The sequence below is a fragment of the Pseudophryne corroboree genome, chromosome 6 (genome assembly GCF_028390025.1).
Source record: "Pseudophryne corroboree isolate aPseCor3 chromosome 6, aPseCor3.hap2, whole genome shotgun sequence".
In the NCBI taxonomy this organism is placed as follows: Eukaryota; Metazoa; Chordata; class Amphibia; order Anura; family Myobatrachidae; genus Pseudophryne; species Pseudophryne corroboree.
The window spans coordinates 78636576-78657122 of record NC_086449.1 but is presented as its reverse complement, the minus strand read 5'-3'; the positions used below and the strand labels follow the sequence as shown (position 1 = coordinate 78657122).

Genomic DNA, 20547 nt, shown 5'->3' with positions numbered 1-20547 from the left:
ACTGTCAGTCATCCTATCACCATCTCAGTATAGTGACAGATGGAAATCTCTAGAGGACACAATACTAAACTATTCCATGAAACCATTTTTTCATAGGCTAAATATAATCTTTTTTCTTTTAGTGAAAGTAGAGCTGAGAGCCTAGGTCCGGGCGTCCATCGCATTGTGAGTGTGTGAGCAGGAAAACTGGCGACTCCTCTTACCGCTGGCAGTATGGCCAGGGAGCTCAGGGTCACCCAGCTGCACCTGCATAAATGTGGCATCAGGAAATCTCTGTTAGCGACACTTCACACTACATAGTCCCCAGTAATAGTATATGTACAACTCTACTATAAGCGGAGGTATCGGGAGACAATATAAATGTACATTGACAATAGGAATTCTGGAAGGCAGGGCCTCAGCGCAATTATCTGCCTAATGCGTCTGATCTGTGCTCTATTTATGAATAAACAGAAGAGGAGAGAATGATATAAGTGAGGTTATAGGGGATTCCCTCCTTCAGGTAACATGTACTGCCCGGCCTCCTGCAAATTTTACTAAACCCATATTTATACATCTACTGCCACAGAATACTTATTTTTATATAGTTGAGATACAGAGAACACTGATGTCACTTACCCTTATCTAGGGACTCAAAGCTACAGAGTTAGCAGGACAAAGAGAAAAGTATAAAGGGAAAAATACAGTGTGGGAAGGGGACGGGAGGATGGTGCGTGCACAAGGCAGTGATTAATCTGGGGGTTCTATAATCTACATTAAACACTAGAGCAGGCATGTCCAAACTGCGGCCCTCCAGCTGTTGAGAAACTACACATCCCAGCATGTCCTGACACAGTTTTAGCATTCTCTGACAGCAAAACTGTGTCGGGGCATGCTGGGATATGCAGTTTCACAACAGCTGGAGGGCCGCAGTTTGGACATGCCTGCACTAGAGGCAGACATCTAATAGTGTACTGATGTGAGTCAGCAAAGTCTAAGGGGAGAATTCAGTCTCCCCCACCCACCCTCCTAAGGGTCACTTCTCCATAATCCTCCTCAGAGAGGTTTCTGCAATAGCCTGTGACTCTCAGGTATCGACCCATCCCACAGGGCTGCATACAAAAAATCCACATGTCCAGTGCCAGATAGAGCCACAAAAAAAAGGGCAAGTTATGGGGCTGTCACAGCGTTTCCAAACCATTACAGAGGAAACTTACAATGCCCTTGTGTCTAATTGAATTGACCGCTAAAGCTCAAAGCGTGTGCCACGGCTAGTAAATGACAAGAATTAGACACAGACACAGGAGGGGGAGGAATCAGGCAGGTCGCGGCAAAACTAGGCGGCACTGAAATGCTAGGTAATTGCCAGGACTTTCAGACTTTGTCTGAAAGTGGTGTGAGTGTAGGGATCCCAGGTGATGTTCCTGTGTATTTGAGCATATGACCACTAAAAGGAAATGTATACTATATGAATACTATTGTATTGCCACAGCAAGAAGAGAAAAAAACCTGAGTAAAAAATCCAATTCTGTCATTTTGTTGTACAGGTTAGGAAAATGAAATTTAAATGTATAAAGATTATTTTATTACAAATCTGTAATGGAAACATTTGCACACACAACAGATATTCACACTAATGTTTAATATTACAAGGTGCTCTCTCCAGTCCTAGATAGTGTTATTTAAAGTGGTGTATCCACCTTCACATGACCTGTATCTCTGTGTTCCACCAGTGCTTCTCAGCCATGTATTTATCTAAAATCAGAGCCTCATGGTGCTTCTCAGCCATGTATTTATATAAATCACAGTTTTAAATAATCGTTATCCTTGCTTTGGGATCTCTCCCACCTGCTTTTTTTTCCTGCCCACTGGATAAAGTTGTATAGAAGCACAACAGAAATGACACATGATTATATAAAGACAAGCCTGAGATGCACAGAAAATAAATTAATTTAATAAGAGTTGCAGGAGAGAGAGATGTACAGAACACGTGAAGGTGGAAAATCCATTGAATTGAAAACAATGCATAACACAATACAACATCAGAGAGACTCATCACTGACTGGGGCAGCTGGTTGTGCACTGGCAGGCGGAGTATTCAGGACTGCCGCCATCGCTGCTCTCTCCTCTTCTTTTTGTTTTCTCTTGCTGGCTTTCATTTTCTTTTTCTCTTCCTTCTCCAGCTCTTTCACCAGTTCTTGGAACTTGGGGCTGTGGAAGTCGACATTGGTACCGAACTTCTCACGGGCTTGAGCCAGGAGCCGCTCCTTGCGGGCTTTTTCTTCTCGCGCTTTCTGCTTCACCTCCCGCTTTGCTCTGCGCCAGTCCTCCACCATCTGGGGCATCTTCGCCATATTGGCCGCGATCAGCTTCTCCCTTAAAGAGAGAATTAAATGTTAAAAGGAAACATAAATGTACATCTTAGCTGGACGATCAAAGCAATTGTAAAAAAGTATGAACATCAATCAAATGTGCATATGTGTTCATCAATATGGGTCTGACCAGAAGTGGATGACCGTGCCATGAGGTTGTCAGCTTAATATGTATTGCAATATGTGGAACTAACATTCCCTGGTTGTTGTTTTTTTGAAATTGTGTATTCTTTATTGTAAGTTTTTTTTAAAACATCCCCCCCCCCAAAAAATAACAAATAAAATACAACAAACAATCATGGCAGATACAGTAGAGCATGCAATATGCAGACAGGAGTACTGTCAGACAATGTATACCAAATAAAATTACAATACATGCCCAACAAAAAACAGGATATATAAAGCACTCATCAGTATAACAGGCGCCATGTGAGCTCACATATTGAGGATAAAGTGAGAGTAACCTATATCTGAGGAATATAGAGATACAGAGATAACCATATTACAGACCATGAACAGAATAGGCATAGAGTGAAGGCATATTGGGAAAAAAAATATATATATAATTCCGTAGACATCTGCCATAAATCTAAACAGAATAAAACAAAAAATGAAAACAAAACCCTACAGTCTCTAACTAAATCAAAACACCCCCCAAAACAAAACCTCAGAACCCCCCACCCTGTATAACCTAACCCCAACCTAGGTATACCTGGATCCCCATAACCCCCCCACCTAAGCTACTTAACTTGTCTAAGCCCTAAAAAAAAAAAAAAACACCCCATCACGAGGATAAATAAAATAGATATGACTGTGGCAACTGAAAAGATAATATCAAAGGGTCAAAATCTAAATATAGTAGAACTTCCACGTATAAATTTACATATGTGAACATAAAATATGAAGGATAGTGTTTGCTATACCCAATAGATATTCCAATGCGTATCTAGATATATAAGCTCTTAGATGAAAAATGTTCAAATTAAACATAGTGCGGAACTATGTAATAACAAAGTTATGCCAATAATAAGACCTACAAAAAACATGAGAATGGACAATATTTTAGAGAGAATCAGTGAGAAAATAAAACATAGCTAGGGTCCTGGCAACAGTGAATCAGTATACAGACTTGAAAAGAAACGGAATCAGTCTGGGGGACGGGCCCATTCCGGAACCACATAGCCCAACAATTCACAAACAGTAACCAGCAAACAAATGGAGTCATCAGCCATCTTGCACAGCATTATCCAAGTAGAGAAGAGTAAAGGCCTCAGGTCCACAAAAATTACAGAATGGAAATCCATCCCCCACCCTAGCACCTCAACGGACTGCAATGTGATACAGTACTGTTCTCCAGTGTCCAAAAAGTCACATTTTGAGGCCCTGAATGAGATTACAGTGTGGGTCCACACAGTCACTAATGACGAGATGGAGGCTGCCGCTGACATCCCATGCACCATCGCCAACCAGGAATAACGGCGAATACGCATGGGATTAATCCGCAACTCCCCCAATTTATTTATAATTTGTTGTGTAGCGGAACCCACAGTCTCACCCAAGGGCTCCGAGGGCATCAACACAGGTAGGCAGGCAGACTGTTCAGGAGAAACAGGCACCGCAATAGTCTCTTCTTCAAACATAGCAAGAATCCTTTTCTCAGATTCCATAACAGCCTTCAGGATAGAGGAGGTTAGATGTTCAGAGGTACCAGCAGGGTTAAACATGGCTGCAGGGGGTGCCTCACCGAAGCCAGTAATATGTAAAGAAGGACTGAATAGCAGATAGAAATAATAAAAAGGTCCAGTCTCAAACAGGCAATATCAGAGGTATAAAACGCAGAAGAAATGGCAGTTCCGTGTGTTCATGATAAAGGAGACCTCAGTGTTCAGCAGAGAGCTATAGTGAAAAAAAAAAAAAAAAAGGTGTGCACTCACTAGGGAAGCATAGGAGAGAAGTTATGAAGTGCCCAGATCTGCGGTTTCCTAGGGGCCCTGTCAAAAGATGGCGTCTCCGCGGCGGGAAAGCACTCTCTCAATAAGCTGCTCCCAGGTTCGGCCAAAGTGCAAGGATTCCGCTCCCAATATAAGGCGACAGCAGCGGCACAGACACAGAGTTAAAAGCACCACTCAGAAGAAGCCGCACCGCATTCAGCTTGGGTAGACAGTTGGGTAGGAGACGTGGCGGATCCGCAGCAGGTAAGTTTGGCCACAGTAAACATGCGGTCAATCCCGGCGATGTAGAAGTCTCCCACCGCCGCCAGTCAGCGCCAGCAGTCCCCGAATCAGCAGCCCGCCAGCCGGAGCGGTCAGAGGAGAGGAGAGCCGTAGCCGGAAGTGAACCTGCGCACAGCACAATGTCAGGCAGCGAGGCCGGCCGCGACACCTAGGATGTAGGCCGCACTACGCAGCTCCGCAATGCCAAGGTTTTTCTGCAGCTAGAGACACAGCACAAACACCAAAAGATGCAGCACACTGGAACACCCCTGTGGAGCAATTTCCAACGAGAACGCAGCAGGGAGCAGGATATATCAGCAGGATGTTGGTGAGAAGCTACAACCTGCAGCTGCTACTCCATGCTGAGCCAAGCCACGCCCCCCCAACATTCCCTGGTTTTAATATAGAGTACAGTGTGAAGTAGCTATGACTACATCAATAATGACACAAACAGGATCTATCTATCCACACACAAAAGTGTATAAGGAAGGCACCAAGGCAGTTGCATTCTATAATGGGAGTGCCGATCAATCCAGGGGTCTCATTACATTATATATATTGTACAATCCCTTAGATTGTAAGCTCTCACGAGTAGGGCCCTCTTCCCTCATGTGCTTATCCTTTTCTTACTTTAATAATCCTCAACTGCCCAAATCAAGCAGTTTTTTGGCCACCTGGAACTTCTCTGTCATGTACTGGTGTAGTTATGCTTAGTTACCCTGTACTTGTCCTAAATGGTCATCGACTGTAAGTCACTGTTTTCCTGTTTTGATTATGTGCATATGTACTCTGTAATTGGGCGCTGCGGAACCCTTGTGGCGCCATATAAATAAAGGATAATAATATATATATATATATATATATATATATATATATATATAAAAATGTATTTATTTATTTTATTCATTACACATACTTAAATACAACAACAGTTTAGTTGCCTTTATAATAAGAACTACTCTTTCTGGCTGTCATTAAGCGTTAATAAAGTCACCGCAGAGAAGAGCAGGTGACATGTGGCAAGTCTTTCTTATGAAGGTAATCTATGAACTGGGGATAAGTAACCTGTTGTGGAACTATAAGCAAGGAGGATGGGCGGTCTGATGACAGCTGCTCTTATTTGAGTTTCAAGATCATTCAAATTCCCAAAAAGTTAATACAGAGAGTGAACAGGTGGCAGCACTGGCAGGGCATCTCACCTGCAGCACTGTGTTTCATCCACACTTTTTGCTGTTCTGTTATTTTTTTTGTAACACTGGTCTTAGCGGTGTAAGAGAGCATCCGCTTACTGACAGAAAATCTAATGGGCACAGGGAGAAACAATACTCACACTCGACCTCATTTAAACAGGATTTAGTTAGTTTTATTAAGCAACTGATACTTCAGGATATATTTGTGGACGCTATTGATGGTAGTATTGGGGCCCAGGTAACCCAAAATAGGTCCACATTTACCCACTTTCACACGGCCGTACTAACCCGGGTGGTGGCGGCTCGGTGTGAACGGGTCCCAGAAAAATAACCTGACTCCAGTGACCCGGAAATCCAGACATGGTACCGATCAGGGTTGGACACGGAAAGGACCCGGGTAACAGAACAGTGCGAGTGGGTGACCTGAGTCCCAATAAGCACTGGTAGAACAGTTAACATTGCACCCAATCCAAATCCCAGGTCGGACCTGGGATTTTGGTGTGAAAGGGGTATTACCGTCAGTGACCTTACAGAGGGATCAGGAAAAGATTGTGCACCCTCCTGCTGCTGTAAGTGATAGCACATGCTGAGACTTGTAGTTCTACACCAGCTTGAGCACCAACCTTTCCTGCTTCTGCCGCAGCTCCTCTCTCTCTTTGGCCTCCAGTTGTTCCAGCATCTCCCTCAGGCTGGGGTACCATTCCTTCTCCTCCTCCTCTATGGCCCGGAGCTGTTCCCGGCTCGGCCACAGAGTCTCAGGCATCACCCCACTGGCGCTCCCATGCCGGCCATACAGCTTGGCCTCATACGCCGGCCCCTTGTGCCACTTCTTCGTCTCTGGGTCTGTTGGATCAGGCTTATATATTCTGTCCAGACCCCATATCCTTGTCCTGGCGTGGTAACCTGCAGCCGGCCATGGTAAGGTCAAAACCCGCAACCTAGCCCAGCATCGCTGCATGGGCAGCGCCATCTTGGAGGCCCGCACACCAAATCAGGACGAGGTCCTGAGAGTGTGGCGGAAGCGGTATATCTCTAGCCTGACTTTACATGGGTCCTTCACAGACGATAAGGGTGTTTCCAGAGCTGCCTGTGTCATTTCCCTCCCCTATAATGCTATGTCTTTAGTAATGCGTGTCTTGTTAATCCCTGATTGGTTCTTCTTAATTGTTCTTCTTGATTTGATTGCCTATATTAGAAAGGACTTGATTTGGGTGGGGTAGTAATTTCTTCCATGTGCTAAAAAGGTGGGTTATTGGGCAGCATGTAATAGTTTATGGCAGCTTGAGTTTGGAAACTTCCAAAAAGGTGATTTTACTATAACCATTATTTGTTATAAATTCATTTTTGTAAGATATGGGTTGTAATAAGCAGATGAAATATAACTGTAGCTGTGTGTATATTATCTATATATCCCCTATATGAAAAAAAAAGTCAATATTTGATTTCAGATGATTGTCAGTGTCCCATGGCTAACTAATACCCGTTTATAAGAAGACTATGGCTATTTTCCAATATAACAGATTGTGGGAGAATGCTGTTAAATAGCATGAGATAGTGTGTGTGTGTGGCTGACAAAGGTCTGTAGACTGCTGTATGGTGTTGCATAATTCCACTGTACACGCATTATCCAGGTGTAAACCAGCCTTCCACTGGGGGTCTCTATGGAAGACCCTAGCAGCAGGTGGTGACACTGGGTGTAGTCTCTAGGCTGTGTTGGGGCCGCCTTGTATGGTGACCAGGTAATGGTATATAAATATTTCTCTTGCATATAGCTGCAGGAAGCTAGAAGTGTTGCAGGGTTAGTGTTTCTTTCTATAGCTCTTATGTCATGTCTTCACATGTATAAAGCCTGCCAATACACAGGGCTGCGCTCATGTGTAGTGTGTATACGCCACAAAGTATTATACATACATGCACGTGCTGGCAATAACCTTATAGCTGGGGCTGCCTGCTGTGACAGTGTTGGTGTACTTGATCTGAGGGCTGACTAATGAATGTGGGTGAGGTTGGAGAGCAGGGTATATGGGGGCTGTAGATGTGGCTTTGGAAGGGGGGAGTCAGTGACAGAGCATTGTGGGATCAGGAGAATGTATGGTTAATCTTACAGGTTTTCACTTACACGTAGTGTTCTACTATATCAGTGGTGTACATATTGTATGTTAGGCCTCACATTCAGTGGGGCGGATGTACTAAGCCTTGAATAGTGATACATTTCATGGTGATAAAGCACCAGCCAGTCAGCTCCTAGCTGCCATGTTACAGGCTGGGTTTTAAAATGACAGGAGCTGATTGGATGGCACTTTATCACCATGAAATGTATCACTTTTCAAGGCTTAGTACATCTGGTCCAATGATTGCTGGTTACTGGTGCAAGCACTGGGTTTTAAGTTTCCCTCCCATTCACTCATCCCAGCGCCGGGATCCTGACCCGATCTAGTCCTAACTGCCCCTCTGGCTCTTTAAATTGCACCTTCTGCATTGTAGGGACCTGTATGTGTAATTCATTAGTTAGGAGTATGGTAACACGGCCCCTGCTTTTCCCACTTACCAACTGCAATAATGAACCCTCAAGTATTTAATTCCTGATATAAAAAAAAAAACCACTTTTTTTTTTTTTTTTTTTGCCTCCAATTAATTTGTTCCAGATTTCTGCGACAAGAAAAGTAGGAAGAGCAGCACTAGCCTCTGAAGTGGGTCATGGTGGAAGACACGGCCAATTGATTGGATTCTGCTGTGAGTCCACAAGAAGTCTGGCACATTTTAGCTGTATATGGGGTCTTCTGATTAGTTTGTGCACAAGGTCCAGGTCATACTTGCCTACCTGACCCTCTCCATGAGGGAGAAAATGCTCTGTTCCTGGACTTTCCTGGTAATGTATGATTGCCATCACCTGTCGTGAGCTAGTTAATTGATAAGAAAGGTGTTTCACCACAGGTGATGGCAATCATACATTACCAGGAAAGTCCAGGAACAGAGCATTTTCTCCCTCATGGAGAGGGGCAGGTAGGCAAGTATGGTCCAGGTGTCCACTATTAAGGCAGTGTGTGTATTTATGACCTTTGCTCTAATTCAGAGGTTCTCAAACTCTGTCCTTAGGGGCCCACACAGTGCATGTTTTGCAGGTCTCCTCACAGAATCGCAAGTGAAATAATTAGCTCCACCTGTGGACCTTTTAAAATGTGTCAGTGAGTAATTAATACACCTGTGCACCTGCTGGGTTACCTGCAAAACATGCACTGTGTGGGCTCCCGAGGACCGAGTTTGAGAACCTCTGCTCTAATTGGTGGACCTGTAATACAGATCCTATTGCCTAGAGAAGTGGCAGGCTGCTGATGCCCTACATATTGTCTGCTTTCGGGCCAGCTGTCACAAGGGCCTCAATCTCCTCCAGTTTAGGATGAAACTGCCACCTACTTGTGTGAGGGCTGTGTATACAGTGCGGCGTGCACACTGGCCAGGTGCTGGTTTTGTGCTTGTCCAGCCCTGAGATGCGCTAAACAAGTGCAGTAACTGAACCCATGTTTTACATGTTGCTTCTAAAGTGATCTGTACTGTAATGTTTTGCTAACGTTTGATGAAAAGCGCTTAAAATATATATATATATATATACACACACACACACACACACACACACACACACACACACACACACACACACACACACACACACACACACACACACACACACACACACACACACCTCATCAGGCTTGTTCTTGGTGTCCCTATACATGTGTTATTAATGGTAATACTGATTTGATAACCTTTTCAGCTCACGCAGTATACACACATGTAACTGTATGGAAGGACTGTTTACTTCAATGTACGGTACTAGAGGTTAGTTGTCAGTTACAGTACTTGTGAAGATAGTGTGTGTGTGTATAGAGATATATCCAAAATGCTAAGACCAGAAGTATTTTTGATATTGGAACTATCCGTATTTTGGAATAATTGCATACCATAATGAGATATCATGGTGATGGGAACCATGTCTAAGCACAGAATGCATTTATGTTTCATATACACCTTATACTCACAGCCTGGAAGGTCATTTGATACAATATTTTTTTATTTTCTGCATTAAACAAAGTTTGTGTACATTGAGCCATCCGAAAACAAAGGTTTCACTATCTCACTCAAAAAAATTTCTGCATTTCGGAATATTTGGATATGGGATACTCAACCTGTGTGTGTGTATATATTCTGTCTATTGTGTATAATACTGTAATTTTCAGCATTAAGATTAACAGTAATGGATTAAAGATTGGCAGAGATACTGGTCTCACAAAAAACAACCTTGCCTCCTCTGTATTGTCTGTGCTAGGAAAAAAAAAGCTGAGTTTGAGACACTCGGTAACAAATATATGTACAATATTATGTTTGTATCCTGCACTGGACACACAATGATGTTGTTGTAAATTTAATATAAGAAACCAGCTAAATTCTTTTTACCCTTCAATTGGGTCTGTGTATTATACAGCTCCTCTCTATTACACTATACACAGCGCAGACACCTCTGGGGGGAGATCCCGGTAATATCTGTGTATTATACATCTCCTCTCTATTACACTATACACAGCGCAGACACCTCTGGGGGAGATACCAGTAATATCTGTGTATTATACAGCTCCTCTCTATTACACTATACACAGCGCAGACACCTCTGGGGGGAGATCCCAGTAATATCTGTGTATTATACATCTCCTCTCTATTACATTATACACAGCACAGACACCTCTGGGGGAGATCCCAGTAATATGTGTATTATACATCTCCTCTCTATTACGCTATACACAGCGCAGACACCTCTGGGGGGAGATCCCAGTAATATCTGTATTATACATCTCCTCTCTATTACATTATACACAGCGCAGACACCTCTGGGGGGAGATCCCAGTAATATCTGTGTATTATACATCTCTTCTCTATTACACACTATACACAGAGCAGACACCTCTGGGGGGAGATCCCAGTGATATCTGTGTATTATACATCTCCTCTCTATTACACTATACACAGAGCAGACACCTCTGGGGGGAGATCCCAGTAATATCTGTGTATTATACATCTCCTCTCTATTACACTATACACAGCGCAGACACCTCTGGGGGGAGATCCCAGTGATATCTGTGTATTATACATCTCCTCTCTATTACACTATACACAGAGCAGACACCTCTGGGGGGAGATCCCAGTAATATCTGTATTATACATCTCCTCTCTATTACACTATACACAGCGCAGACACCTCTGGGGGGAGATCCCGGTAATATCTGTGTATTATACATCTCCTCTCTATTACACTATACACAGCGCAGACACCTCTGGGGGGAGATCCCAGTAATATCTGTGTATTATACATCTCTTCTCTATTACACACTATACACAGAGCAGACACCTCTGGGGGGAGATCCCAGTGATATCTGTGTATTATACATCTCCTCTCTATTACACTATACACAGAGCAGACACCTCTGGGGGGAGATCCCAGTGATATCTGTGTATTATACATCTCCTCTCTATTACACTATACACAGCGCAGACACCTCTGGGGGGAGATCCCAGTAATATCTGTATTATACATCTCCTCTCTATTACACTATACACAGCGCAGACACCTCTGGGGGGAGATCCCGGTAATATCTGTGTATTATACATCTCCTCTCTATTACACTATACACAGCGCAGACACCTCTGGGGGAGATCCCAGTAATATCTGTGTATTATACATCTCCTCTCTATTACATTATACACAGCGCAGACACCTCTGGGGGGAGATCCCAGTAATATCTGTGTATTATACAACTCCTCTCTATTACATTATACACAGCGCAGACACATCTGGGGGGAGATCCTGGTGATATCTGTGTATTATACATCTCCTCTCTATTACATTATACACAGCGCAGACACCTCTGGGGGAGATCCCAGTAATATCTGTGTATTATACACCTCCTCTCTATTACATTATACACATCTGGGGGAGATCCCAGTAATATCTGTGTACAGGTTGAGTATCCCATATCCATGTATTCCGAAATACGGACTTTTTTTGAGTGAGAGTGAAATAGTGAAACCTTTGTTTTTTGATGTCTCAATGTACACAAACTTAGTTTAATACACAAAGTTATTAAAAATATTGTATTAAATGACCTTCAGGCTGTGTATAAGGTGTATATGAAACATAAATGAATTGTGTGAATGTAGACACACTTTGTTTAATGCACAAAGTTATAAAAAATATTGGCTAAAATGACCTTCAGGCTGTGTGTATAAGATGTATATGTAACATAAATGCATTCTGTGCTTAGATTTAGGTCCCATCACCATGATATCTCATTATGGTATGCAATTATTCCAAAATACGGAAAAATCCCATATCCAAAGTACCTCTGGTCCCAAGCATTTTGGATAAGGGAGACTCAACCTGTATTATACATCTCCTCTCTATTACATTATACACAGCGCAGACACATCTGGGGGGAGATCCTGGTGATATCTGTGTATTATACATATCCGGGGCTGGTTCTAGACCTTGTGGCGCCCAGGGCGAAAGTTGCCTTTGGCATGCCCCCGCAGAACCCCCCCCCCCCCCAGACGGCGAAATAGGGTTAGTGCGCGCTGAAGGCGTGCATAAAAAATGGGGGCGTGGCTCCATAGGAAAGGGGAGTGGTCAGTTTTGCCCCCTGCAGCTGTACCTCCATTAGTAGTGCCCAAAAGTAGCTGTGCACCTAGTAAAAACAATGAAAAAATACTTACCAGCCCCGTTCCTGTTTCCGACCAGTGCACTCGGTCTCCGGCGCCGCTCCTCTGAGCTAAGGGAGAGACCGCTGCACAGAAAGGTCCTCTCCGCGAAGGGAAACTAGACGCTACCCCTCACTGTGCGTCTAGACTCCCTTCGCGGAGAGGACCTCTTTAAACCCGCCGCCATCCTAGTTAGTAGCGGCTCTTGCCACGGCGGCGGCGCCCCAGGCAAAAGTACTGCTTGCCCGTGGAAAAAGCCGCTACTGTACATATCCTCTCCATTACATTATATACAGCGCCGACACCTCTGGGGGAGATCCCAGTAATATCTGTGTATTATACATCTCCTCTCTATTACACTATACACAGCGCAGACACCTCTGGGGAGAGATCCTGGTGATATCTGTGTATTGTACATCTCCTCTCTATTACATTATACACATCTGGGGGAGATCCCAGTAATATCTGTGTATTATACATCTCCTCTCTATTACATTATACGCAGCGCAGACACCTCTGGGGGGAGATCCCAGTAATATCTGTGTATTATACATCTCCTCTCTATTACATTATACGCAGCGCAGACACCTCTGGGGGGAGATCCCAGTAATATCTGTGTATTATACAGCTCCTCTCTATTACATTATACACAGCGCAGACACCTCTGGGGGGAGATCCCGGTAATATCTGTGTATTATACATCTCCTCTCTATTACATTACACACCGCAGACACCTCTGGGGGGAGATCCCAGTAATATCTGTGTATTATACATCTCCTCCTCTCTATTACATTATACACAGCGCAGACACCTCTGGGGGGAGATCCCGGTAATATCTGTGTATTATACATCTCCTCTCTATTACATTATACACAGCGCAGACACCTCTGGGGGGAGATCCCAGTAATATCTGTGTATTATACATCTCCTCTCTATTACACTATACACAGCGCAGACACCTCTGGGGGGAGATCCCAGTAATATCTGTGTATTATACAGCTCCTCTCTATTACATTATACACAGCGCAGACACCTCTGGGGTGAGATCCCGGTAATATCTGTGTATTATACATCTCCTCTCTATTACACTATACACAGCGCAGACACATCTGGGGGGAGATCCCAGTAATATCTGTGTATTATAAATCTCCTCTCTATTACACTATACACAGCGCAGACACCTCTGGGGGAGATCCCAGTAATATCTGTGTATTATACATCTCCTCTCTATTACACTATACACAGCGCAGACACCTCTGGGGGGAGATCCCAGTAATATCTGTGTATTATACATCTCCTCTCTATTACACTATACACAGCGCAGACACCTCTGGGGGAGATCCCAGTAATATCTGTGTATTGTACATCTCCTCCTCTCTATTACATTATACACAGCGCAGACACCTCTGGGGGGAGATCCCGGTAATATCTGTGTATTATACATCTCCTCTCTATTACATTATACACAGCGCAGACACCTCTGGGGGGAGATCCCAGTAATATCTGTGTATTATACATCTCCTCTCTATTACACTATACACAGCGCAGACACCTCTGGGGGAGATACCGGTAATATCTGTGTATTATACAGCTCCTCTCTATTACATTATACACAGCGCAGACACCTCTGGGGGGAGATCCCGGTAATATCTGTGTATTATACATCTCCTCTCTATTACATTATACACAGCACAGACACCTCTGGGGGGAGATCCCGGTAATATCTGTGTATTATACATCTCCTCTCTATTACGTTACACATAGTGCAGGCAGAATACATACTTTGTCGGCGATCTCATGACTAACCACTGCATCCCGACAATGAAGATCCCGACATCTGAGGTGGTAAGTATATTCACCCCCCCTCGTCCCCTATACTAACCTTTGGGGTAGGTGGTGGCTGGGGCTAACCCACCCAGTGCCTAGCTTTAGGGATTGGCGGTCAGCAATTAGCCCTGATAAACATTTAGTGCAGAGCTTCCCAAACGCCACCATTGCAGTCCAGGCTTCAAGCTGTTTGTTTTTCACAGGACTTCTTGGTGACTTTCTAGTCTTATTAATATAGTTTACAGCAGTGTGTACTACATGTCCTAAATCAGTCCTTTTTATACATGTATTAAGGGGAGTGACGTTTATACGTATGAACTCCTTTTTATGTTGCCTGTGTTGAGATGTGCATGGCAATGTAACTCCTTAGTGGCCTTACTCCCAATACAGGGTGCACTATTCTATGTGGAGGGGATGTAGTTAATATGTAGTAATGTCACAATACAGATGCCGGAATCCCGACTCCCGAGAATGCCGTCAGCTGCGCCAGGGCTACTACCACTCGTAGGTGTCCACGACACTCAGAGTGGGGATAGAACCTGTGGCGAGCCACCAAGCCCGCAATGTGGAGAGCACGCAAGGGGCTTTCTAGCCCTCAACCCGCTACCGGCTGGGATCCCGGCATCGCTTTTGTGACTGCAGGGATACTATACTCCAACGCATGCGGAGCATATGCATTAGTTCGACGTCTTGTAACTGTATTGGGGGCCCTACCTCCATTACGCTGTTTTAGGGAAGCATAGGGCATTTACCAAGATGGCTGCTAGTTTGGCCTTCTGCGTGTGTGGCACTATCTTCTCACTGTTAGATTGCCATGGTGGAAAATGGGTGGAGCGCCCCTGTGATATCCTAGAGCAGGCATTACCAACCTCTGTCTTCAATGCACACTAGCAGTTCAGGTTTTAGTCGTATCCAGGATTCAACACAGGTGACTTTAATTAGTACCTCAGTTATTTTGAGTTAACATCTGCATTCCTCCAACTTTTCCCCAGGGATTGGGACCCTCACCCCCCCATCTGAAAAGGGGGCCTCTGGTGTGAAGAAGGTAGCCTTAGGTGGTCATGGCCCATGACCCTGTATTCAGCATTTTGGGGGCGTGCCCATCACTCCGTGGGCAGCCCCTAGCACACCTCCCTGCATTGGCATTTCTATAATGGGTGTGGTGCAGGGGGGGTAGCGCACTGTACCCATATCTTAATACTTATCTTTCTGGAGTCCCACGTTGGGCGCTGCAGCTGATGCAAAAATCACACCCAAAATGGCCACCGTGTATGCACAGTAGTGAAATTGGTCTCCGGAACAGATTTCCGGAGACCTGTGCAGTGGACCCTGGAACAATGCACTTTGCAGATTAGGGGCCCTACCTGAAGTCTGCACAGGGGCGGCCCCCTCCTCTGTTAGTATGCCCCTGCCTCCTTGCATTGAATAGATACCTTGCGCATGGCATCTATTCAGGTATCACTAGCTGCTGAGCAGAGCAGCGGGTGATGAAAGGCTGAGTGTATGTTACGGAGTACGGCTGTACAAATGTACTGGTACACAATCCATTCCAAATTCCTGGCTAAATCTAGAGTGGGAGGAACTCGTGATCCTGGCGCTCAGCATATCGGCGCCGGGATACAGACAACTGTTTTTTTCCTCCTGGGGTGTCCATGACACCCCTGTAGGGAGAATAAATAGCGTAGCATGCCACCGTGCCCACAGCATAGTGAGCCCACAAGGGGCTCTTTTGCGCTCACCCTGGCGCCGGTATGCTGGGCGCTGGGATCCCGACAGCTGGGATATCATAGGACACCCTCTAGAACTGTCTAGTACATCTGGTGACTCCAAGGATGTGTGCTATTTAGGCTGCTTGCCAGAGTCATGTAGTCCACACATATCAATTGGACATCCACAGTGTAAATGAAAGCTGGACGTTCTGTGCAAGGTGTAAACCAGCCACTTCTAAAGGGTCTGGAATTAATTCTCAATGCATTCTGCTCAGTGTATACTGCTCCTGGCGTGTCTTTTTCTATACCACATACTTTGCAGAGCTGGTGTTCAGGTGCAATAACTTATTCTCGGTTTATGTACGGACACTGTATCACCTGTCCTCATATGAAACTCAAACACGTCTCTCTGACTGAAACTGGCCGGCAGATCTGTGCTCCTAGTAATAACAGAACTGATCTTTTTCTTTGTTCTCTGACAGGTGCGAGTGTGGCAGATTTTTCTCTGCTGAAGTTCCCCCCTCTAGAACCTGTGACTCCTTATCCCTCCTCTGGGTATTTAAGGCAGTACTTCTACACGGTCTGAGAAAGTAACTCTGCGTACGACACTGGGTCTCGTGAGACCCTCCACTCAGCTAGACGAAAGGGGATAGATCCCTGAACTATACAACCGTAGACCTACGTATACCTGACAACTGAAAAATGCCGCTGACCCAGTTCCTGCTTCTCCTGTTTCCCCTGGTGGCGAGTTCGGCTCCTTTCGGCGAGGAAGATGGTTCTGCCTTCAGAAACCTGGACACTCCTAATGGGAGAGCCCCAGCTCATTTGGGTGGTCCTCATAGAGTACCCCCTCTATCTTTCCTGAACTCCCCTTTCTTCAGAAGGAGACAAGTCGAGGCGCCCAGGCCAGTAATGCCCAGCGTCGCCCACAGGGACAGAATGGACTATGAAGCCTTGCGTAGGAAGATGGTGTGGGAGAAGGCCATGCAGCAAGATAAGGCCAGGTCCCGTCCTGACCAAGTGCTGCCGATTGGACAAGATGCCTTAAAGAGATCGCGATGCAACGCTCTGCCTTTTGTGCAGGTAAGTTATACCTGAATTTATGATGTAGCAGAAAGAGAAGTAATCGCCCCCCTGATAGCAGGCTACATCGGGGCAGATGTATTAAGCCTGGAGAAGAGATAAAGCAGTGAGAAGTGCAAGGTGATAACGCACCAGCCAATTGGCTCCAATATGTAAATTGACAGTTGGGAGCTGATTGGCTGGTGCGTTATCACCTTGCACTTATCACTGCTTTCTCTTCTCCAGGCTTAATACATCTGCCTCATTGACCCTTACATCTCTTCCAACATTACACATGTACCCTAATCGGTCTTCATTCAGCCATGCCGTACACTACACCCATGATCTGGTCCTATGTTGTGGCCGGTCTGTGTGTGTGCAGGGTTTGCTGCAGTCTCTCGTCCCCTCTGGAATGATCTACCCTGCGCTCTTACAATTCCTCTTCATAGTAGCGTAACCCAACTCCTTAGCTTCCCACTTCCACTAATGTAGTTTCCAGTGCTGTCCTGCTCCCGCCTAGCAGTCCATTAATACTGCATTTAGGCGTGCAATGTAATGGTCCAACAAATCAACAGGCATCTTATAATTTAATGAGGTGCTGGCAAGTAACCTGTATTCTTGGTCTTGCCTGTGTACCCTCCCTTTGAGTAACTTGGTTGTGTGCAGGCCTCTATTTGCCCCCCTGCTCCCCTTGGATTCAGCTTGTGCTTATATGTAATGTGCCCTCCTGCATGAAATATGGGCACTCTATAGGAATGTATGTATTGGGACAATAGGTGTAGTGCTGTAATGGCCTGCGTATGGGGGAGGGAGTCGCATGCCTTGTCCTCATTGGTCGCTTTCTCTTCCAGATTGTCTTCAGGAAAAACTGTGCGCCGCTGCGTGTTCCCAACAAGTTCTGTTTTGGCCAGTGCAACTCTTTCTATGTTCCAGGCTGGCCTTCTGGCCTATCGCAGCCCTGCACATCTTGTGCCCCCACCCGCTCCAAGCGCATCTCTATCCCTCTGTTCTGTCACGGCGGCTCACTTTCTTGGGAGGAGGTGGTCCTGGTGGAAGAATGCGGATGTGAGACCCGGTATGATCGTGAGCTGGCAGAAGTCAGCGGGGATGGTTTCCTGCCAGTGTCCTAACTACAGAGGAGACCAAAAACCAGACTGTTCGACCATGGGGCTTATTATAATGGCCCCTGCACTATTAGAATCCTTTGCCACAGGAAAAGTGGAACCACTTAACGAGCCACGTAAAACGGTGACCTGTCTACAGTGTGTCTGACACAGTTCAACTCTATTTTTTTTTTTTTTTTTTTTAAATTCTTAATCTAGGTTTTAACATTGCATTTGACGACCGTCCTTCATTAGAATGGGGGGCGAAATGAGTTTCAACTGTGGATTTTTATTTGGTCCTTCATGTAGTCTTTATTTAATTATCTACTTTTGAAAGTTTTTGCACATTCCTTGTAGCCTTCTGTGACTGCTTCACAAGTGGGACAGCGCCCTCTTGTGCCAAGTATGGGTCATGCACTTTCAGAGGCTATTACTTGTTTTGTAATGAACTGTAGAGTAACCTACAATGCAGACTATGCTTTATTTTACAAGGTTTTTTCATATGTCTCATGGTATCCTGACTGGGCTGGTGCAGAATTTTAAACCAGGGACCCAATTTTTGCTTTTATATCAATGTATGTGTATCCATACTAGATTGATAGATTTTATTTTTGGCCAATTCTTTGCTCTTACAAGAGAACTGGATAATTGAGGTAGTTGGGGGAAATTTCCTCTGCATGCATTCTGCACATCACCTAAGGAGGTGGCTGTGTGGAATGGAAGCAGTACAAAGGAACTGATGACCAGTACATTATCAATTTATTTTCTCTTCAGCCACCCTTGCCATACTGAGTAGGGAGGCAGTACTAGCGAACCTGAGACTTGTAATCTACAACTATGTTGACAAATGCTGGTTCTTTTGACTTACAAACAACTGTAAATACCTTTTTTTTTATTTTATTTTTTTATCTGGAATAAAGATTTTATTTACATTCAGTCTTGCATTGTTTAATGTTTGTTTCCTTCCCATGTAATGCATAGGTACACAACCGGAGACTGCTGTATCACTAGCTAGGCCTTTGTGGTTAGCAAAATGAGGTAATAAAAAAATAAAAAAATAAAAATAGAACCTTCTTTGAAAACAACTGCTTTTTTTTTTTTTTTTTTTTTTTTATAAAATAATTAATTATTGACCACATGGGGGCGCTATAGTGCTGCCAGTGAACAGGAACCTAGACTTTGAATGTTGTGTGAAGTGATGTTACCCAATTCTTGACTCAAATTTTCTGGTCTCCTTCTAAATGGGTTTCCTGGGTCTAATGTCCTTTGGTAGTTTTGTAACAGTATTTTATGTCTGCTCCAGTCCTAAGGGACCTGACAGCACTTGTATTTCCTGATCTCCTAATGTGTATTCATGACTGGCTGATGCTCCCACATGTGGTGCTGTCAATTGTGCTGCTGCGGAGATCTGTGAAACGAGTCCCTGAGGAATGGTGCTGGGGGAACACTGGGCTGAGGGGTGTGAATGCTATCTACTCACACAACCCTAAGGCTGTGTACACATCAGAATGACGTTCTCTCGATGCGACAGTCTGCAGTGGGGCCCCGACATCGCCAAGTGCATGCACACTTGCCAATGTCTGCTGCGACGGGGGAAAGAAGCGGGGTCATGCGGCATTCGGTAGCATAGCCATCGTAAGCAATACCGCATGCAGGTCTGAATTGTGATGCAGGATGCGACCCACGGGCGCGCGTATCATATCCTGTATTGAGTGTACACACTATACAATATCGCAACGAACCAGCAGATATCCGCCAGATTGTATGCAATATTGCATAGTGTGTACGCACCCAAAGTGTAAAGTGACCTAGCAGAGATCGCAGCACTACTGACTGTTGGCCATTTCTACATGAGACTTCCTTCACGATGGAGCTGCATTGTGGGATATTGCTGTAGGTTTGGGCATAAACCGTAACGTTTATCATTAACTATTTGCAGCTTATTCACAGAAAATACCTGTTTTTGAGGTGTAACAGCAAATATTTTGTATCGCACAAATGTACGTCTGACGTGCCGCAGGCATCCTGCTTCCACTCCAAGTACATTGAAGCAGGGCACTCCTTGTGGCGCCTAGGGAGGCCAATCGCGGGATCCCGGGACTTAGGCCCAAAAACAGCCAGGATTCAATCCCGGGATTGGAAGCTCCAATCCCGGGGATTGAGGGATCAGCGTTGAGCGTCCTCAGGACGCTCAGGCGCTGCCCGGCTCCCTCCTCCGGTCTCCCCCTGCGCAGCGTTGCCTGTGAGGTCACGCTGCGCTGTCAGCAGCCGGAAAGTACGGCGGACTTCACCCGCTGCCTCGTCCCGGCCAGGGGCAAATGCAGGATTTCTAGAGGGGGGTTTCCAAA

At 45.0% G+C, this 20547-nt stretch overlaps 2 protein-coding genes across 4 annotated transcripts; one reads left to right on the top strand and one right to left on the bottom strand.

Annotated features, from left to right (window-relative positions):
* Positions 1 to 1541: 1541 nt before the first annotated feature.
* On the bottom strand, positions 1542 to 6853 carry GADD45GIP1 (GADD45G interacting protein 1). Its single transcript, XM_063931258.1, has 2 exons — positions 6378 to 6853; positions 1542 to 2355 (listed from the first exon to the last, which is right to left on the bottom strand). Exons 1-2 carry the CDS (start codon positions 6722 to 6724, stop codon positions 2022 to 2024), a joined length of 681 nt encoding a protein of 226 aa, XP_063787328.1. The 5' UTR covers positions 6725 to 6853; the 3' UTR covers positions 1542 to 2021.
* Positions 6854 to 6864: 11 nt separating this feature from the next.
* DAND5 (DAN domain BMP antagonist family member 5) lies at positions 6865 to 19284 on the top strand. Of its 3 annotated transcripts, none has more exons than XM_063931260.1 (4): positions 6865 to 6998; positions 8400 to 8487; positions 16517 to 17117; positions 17948 to 19284. In XM_063931260.1, exons 3-4 carry the CDS (start codon positions 16737 to 16739, stop codon positions 18224 to 18226), a joined length of 660 nt encoding a protein of 219 aa, XP_063787330.1. In that variant the 5' UTR covers positions 6865 to 6998; positions 8400 to 8487; positions 16517 to 16736; the 3' UTR covers positions 18227 to 19284. The 3 variants fall into 3 exon arrangements, with proteins under 3 accessions (XP_063787330.1, XP_063787329.1, XP_063787331.1); XM_063931259.1 differs by having other exon boundaries at positions 6865 to 7059; XM_063931261.1 differs by lacking the exon at positions 8400 to 8487 and having other exon boundaries at positions 6865 to 7059.
* Positions 19285 to 20547: the final 1263 nt, after the last annotated feature.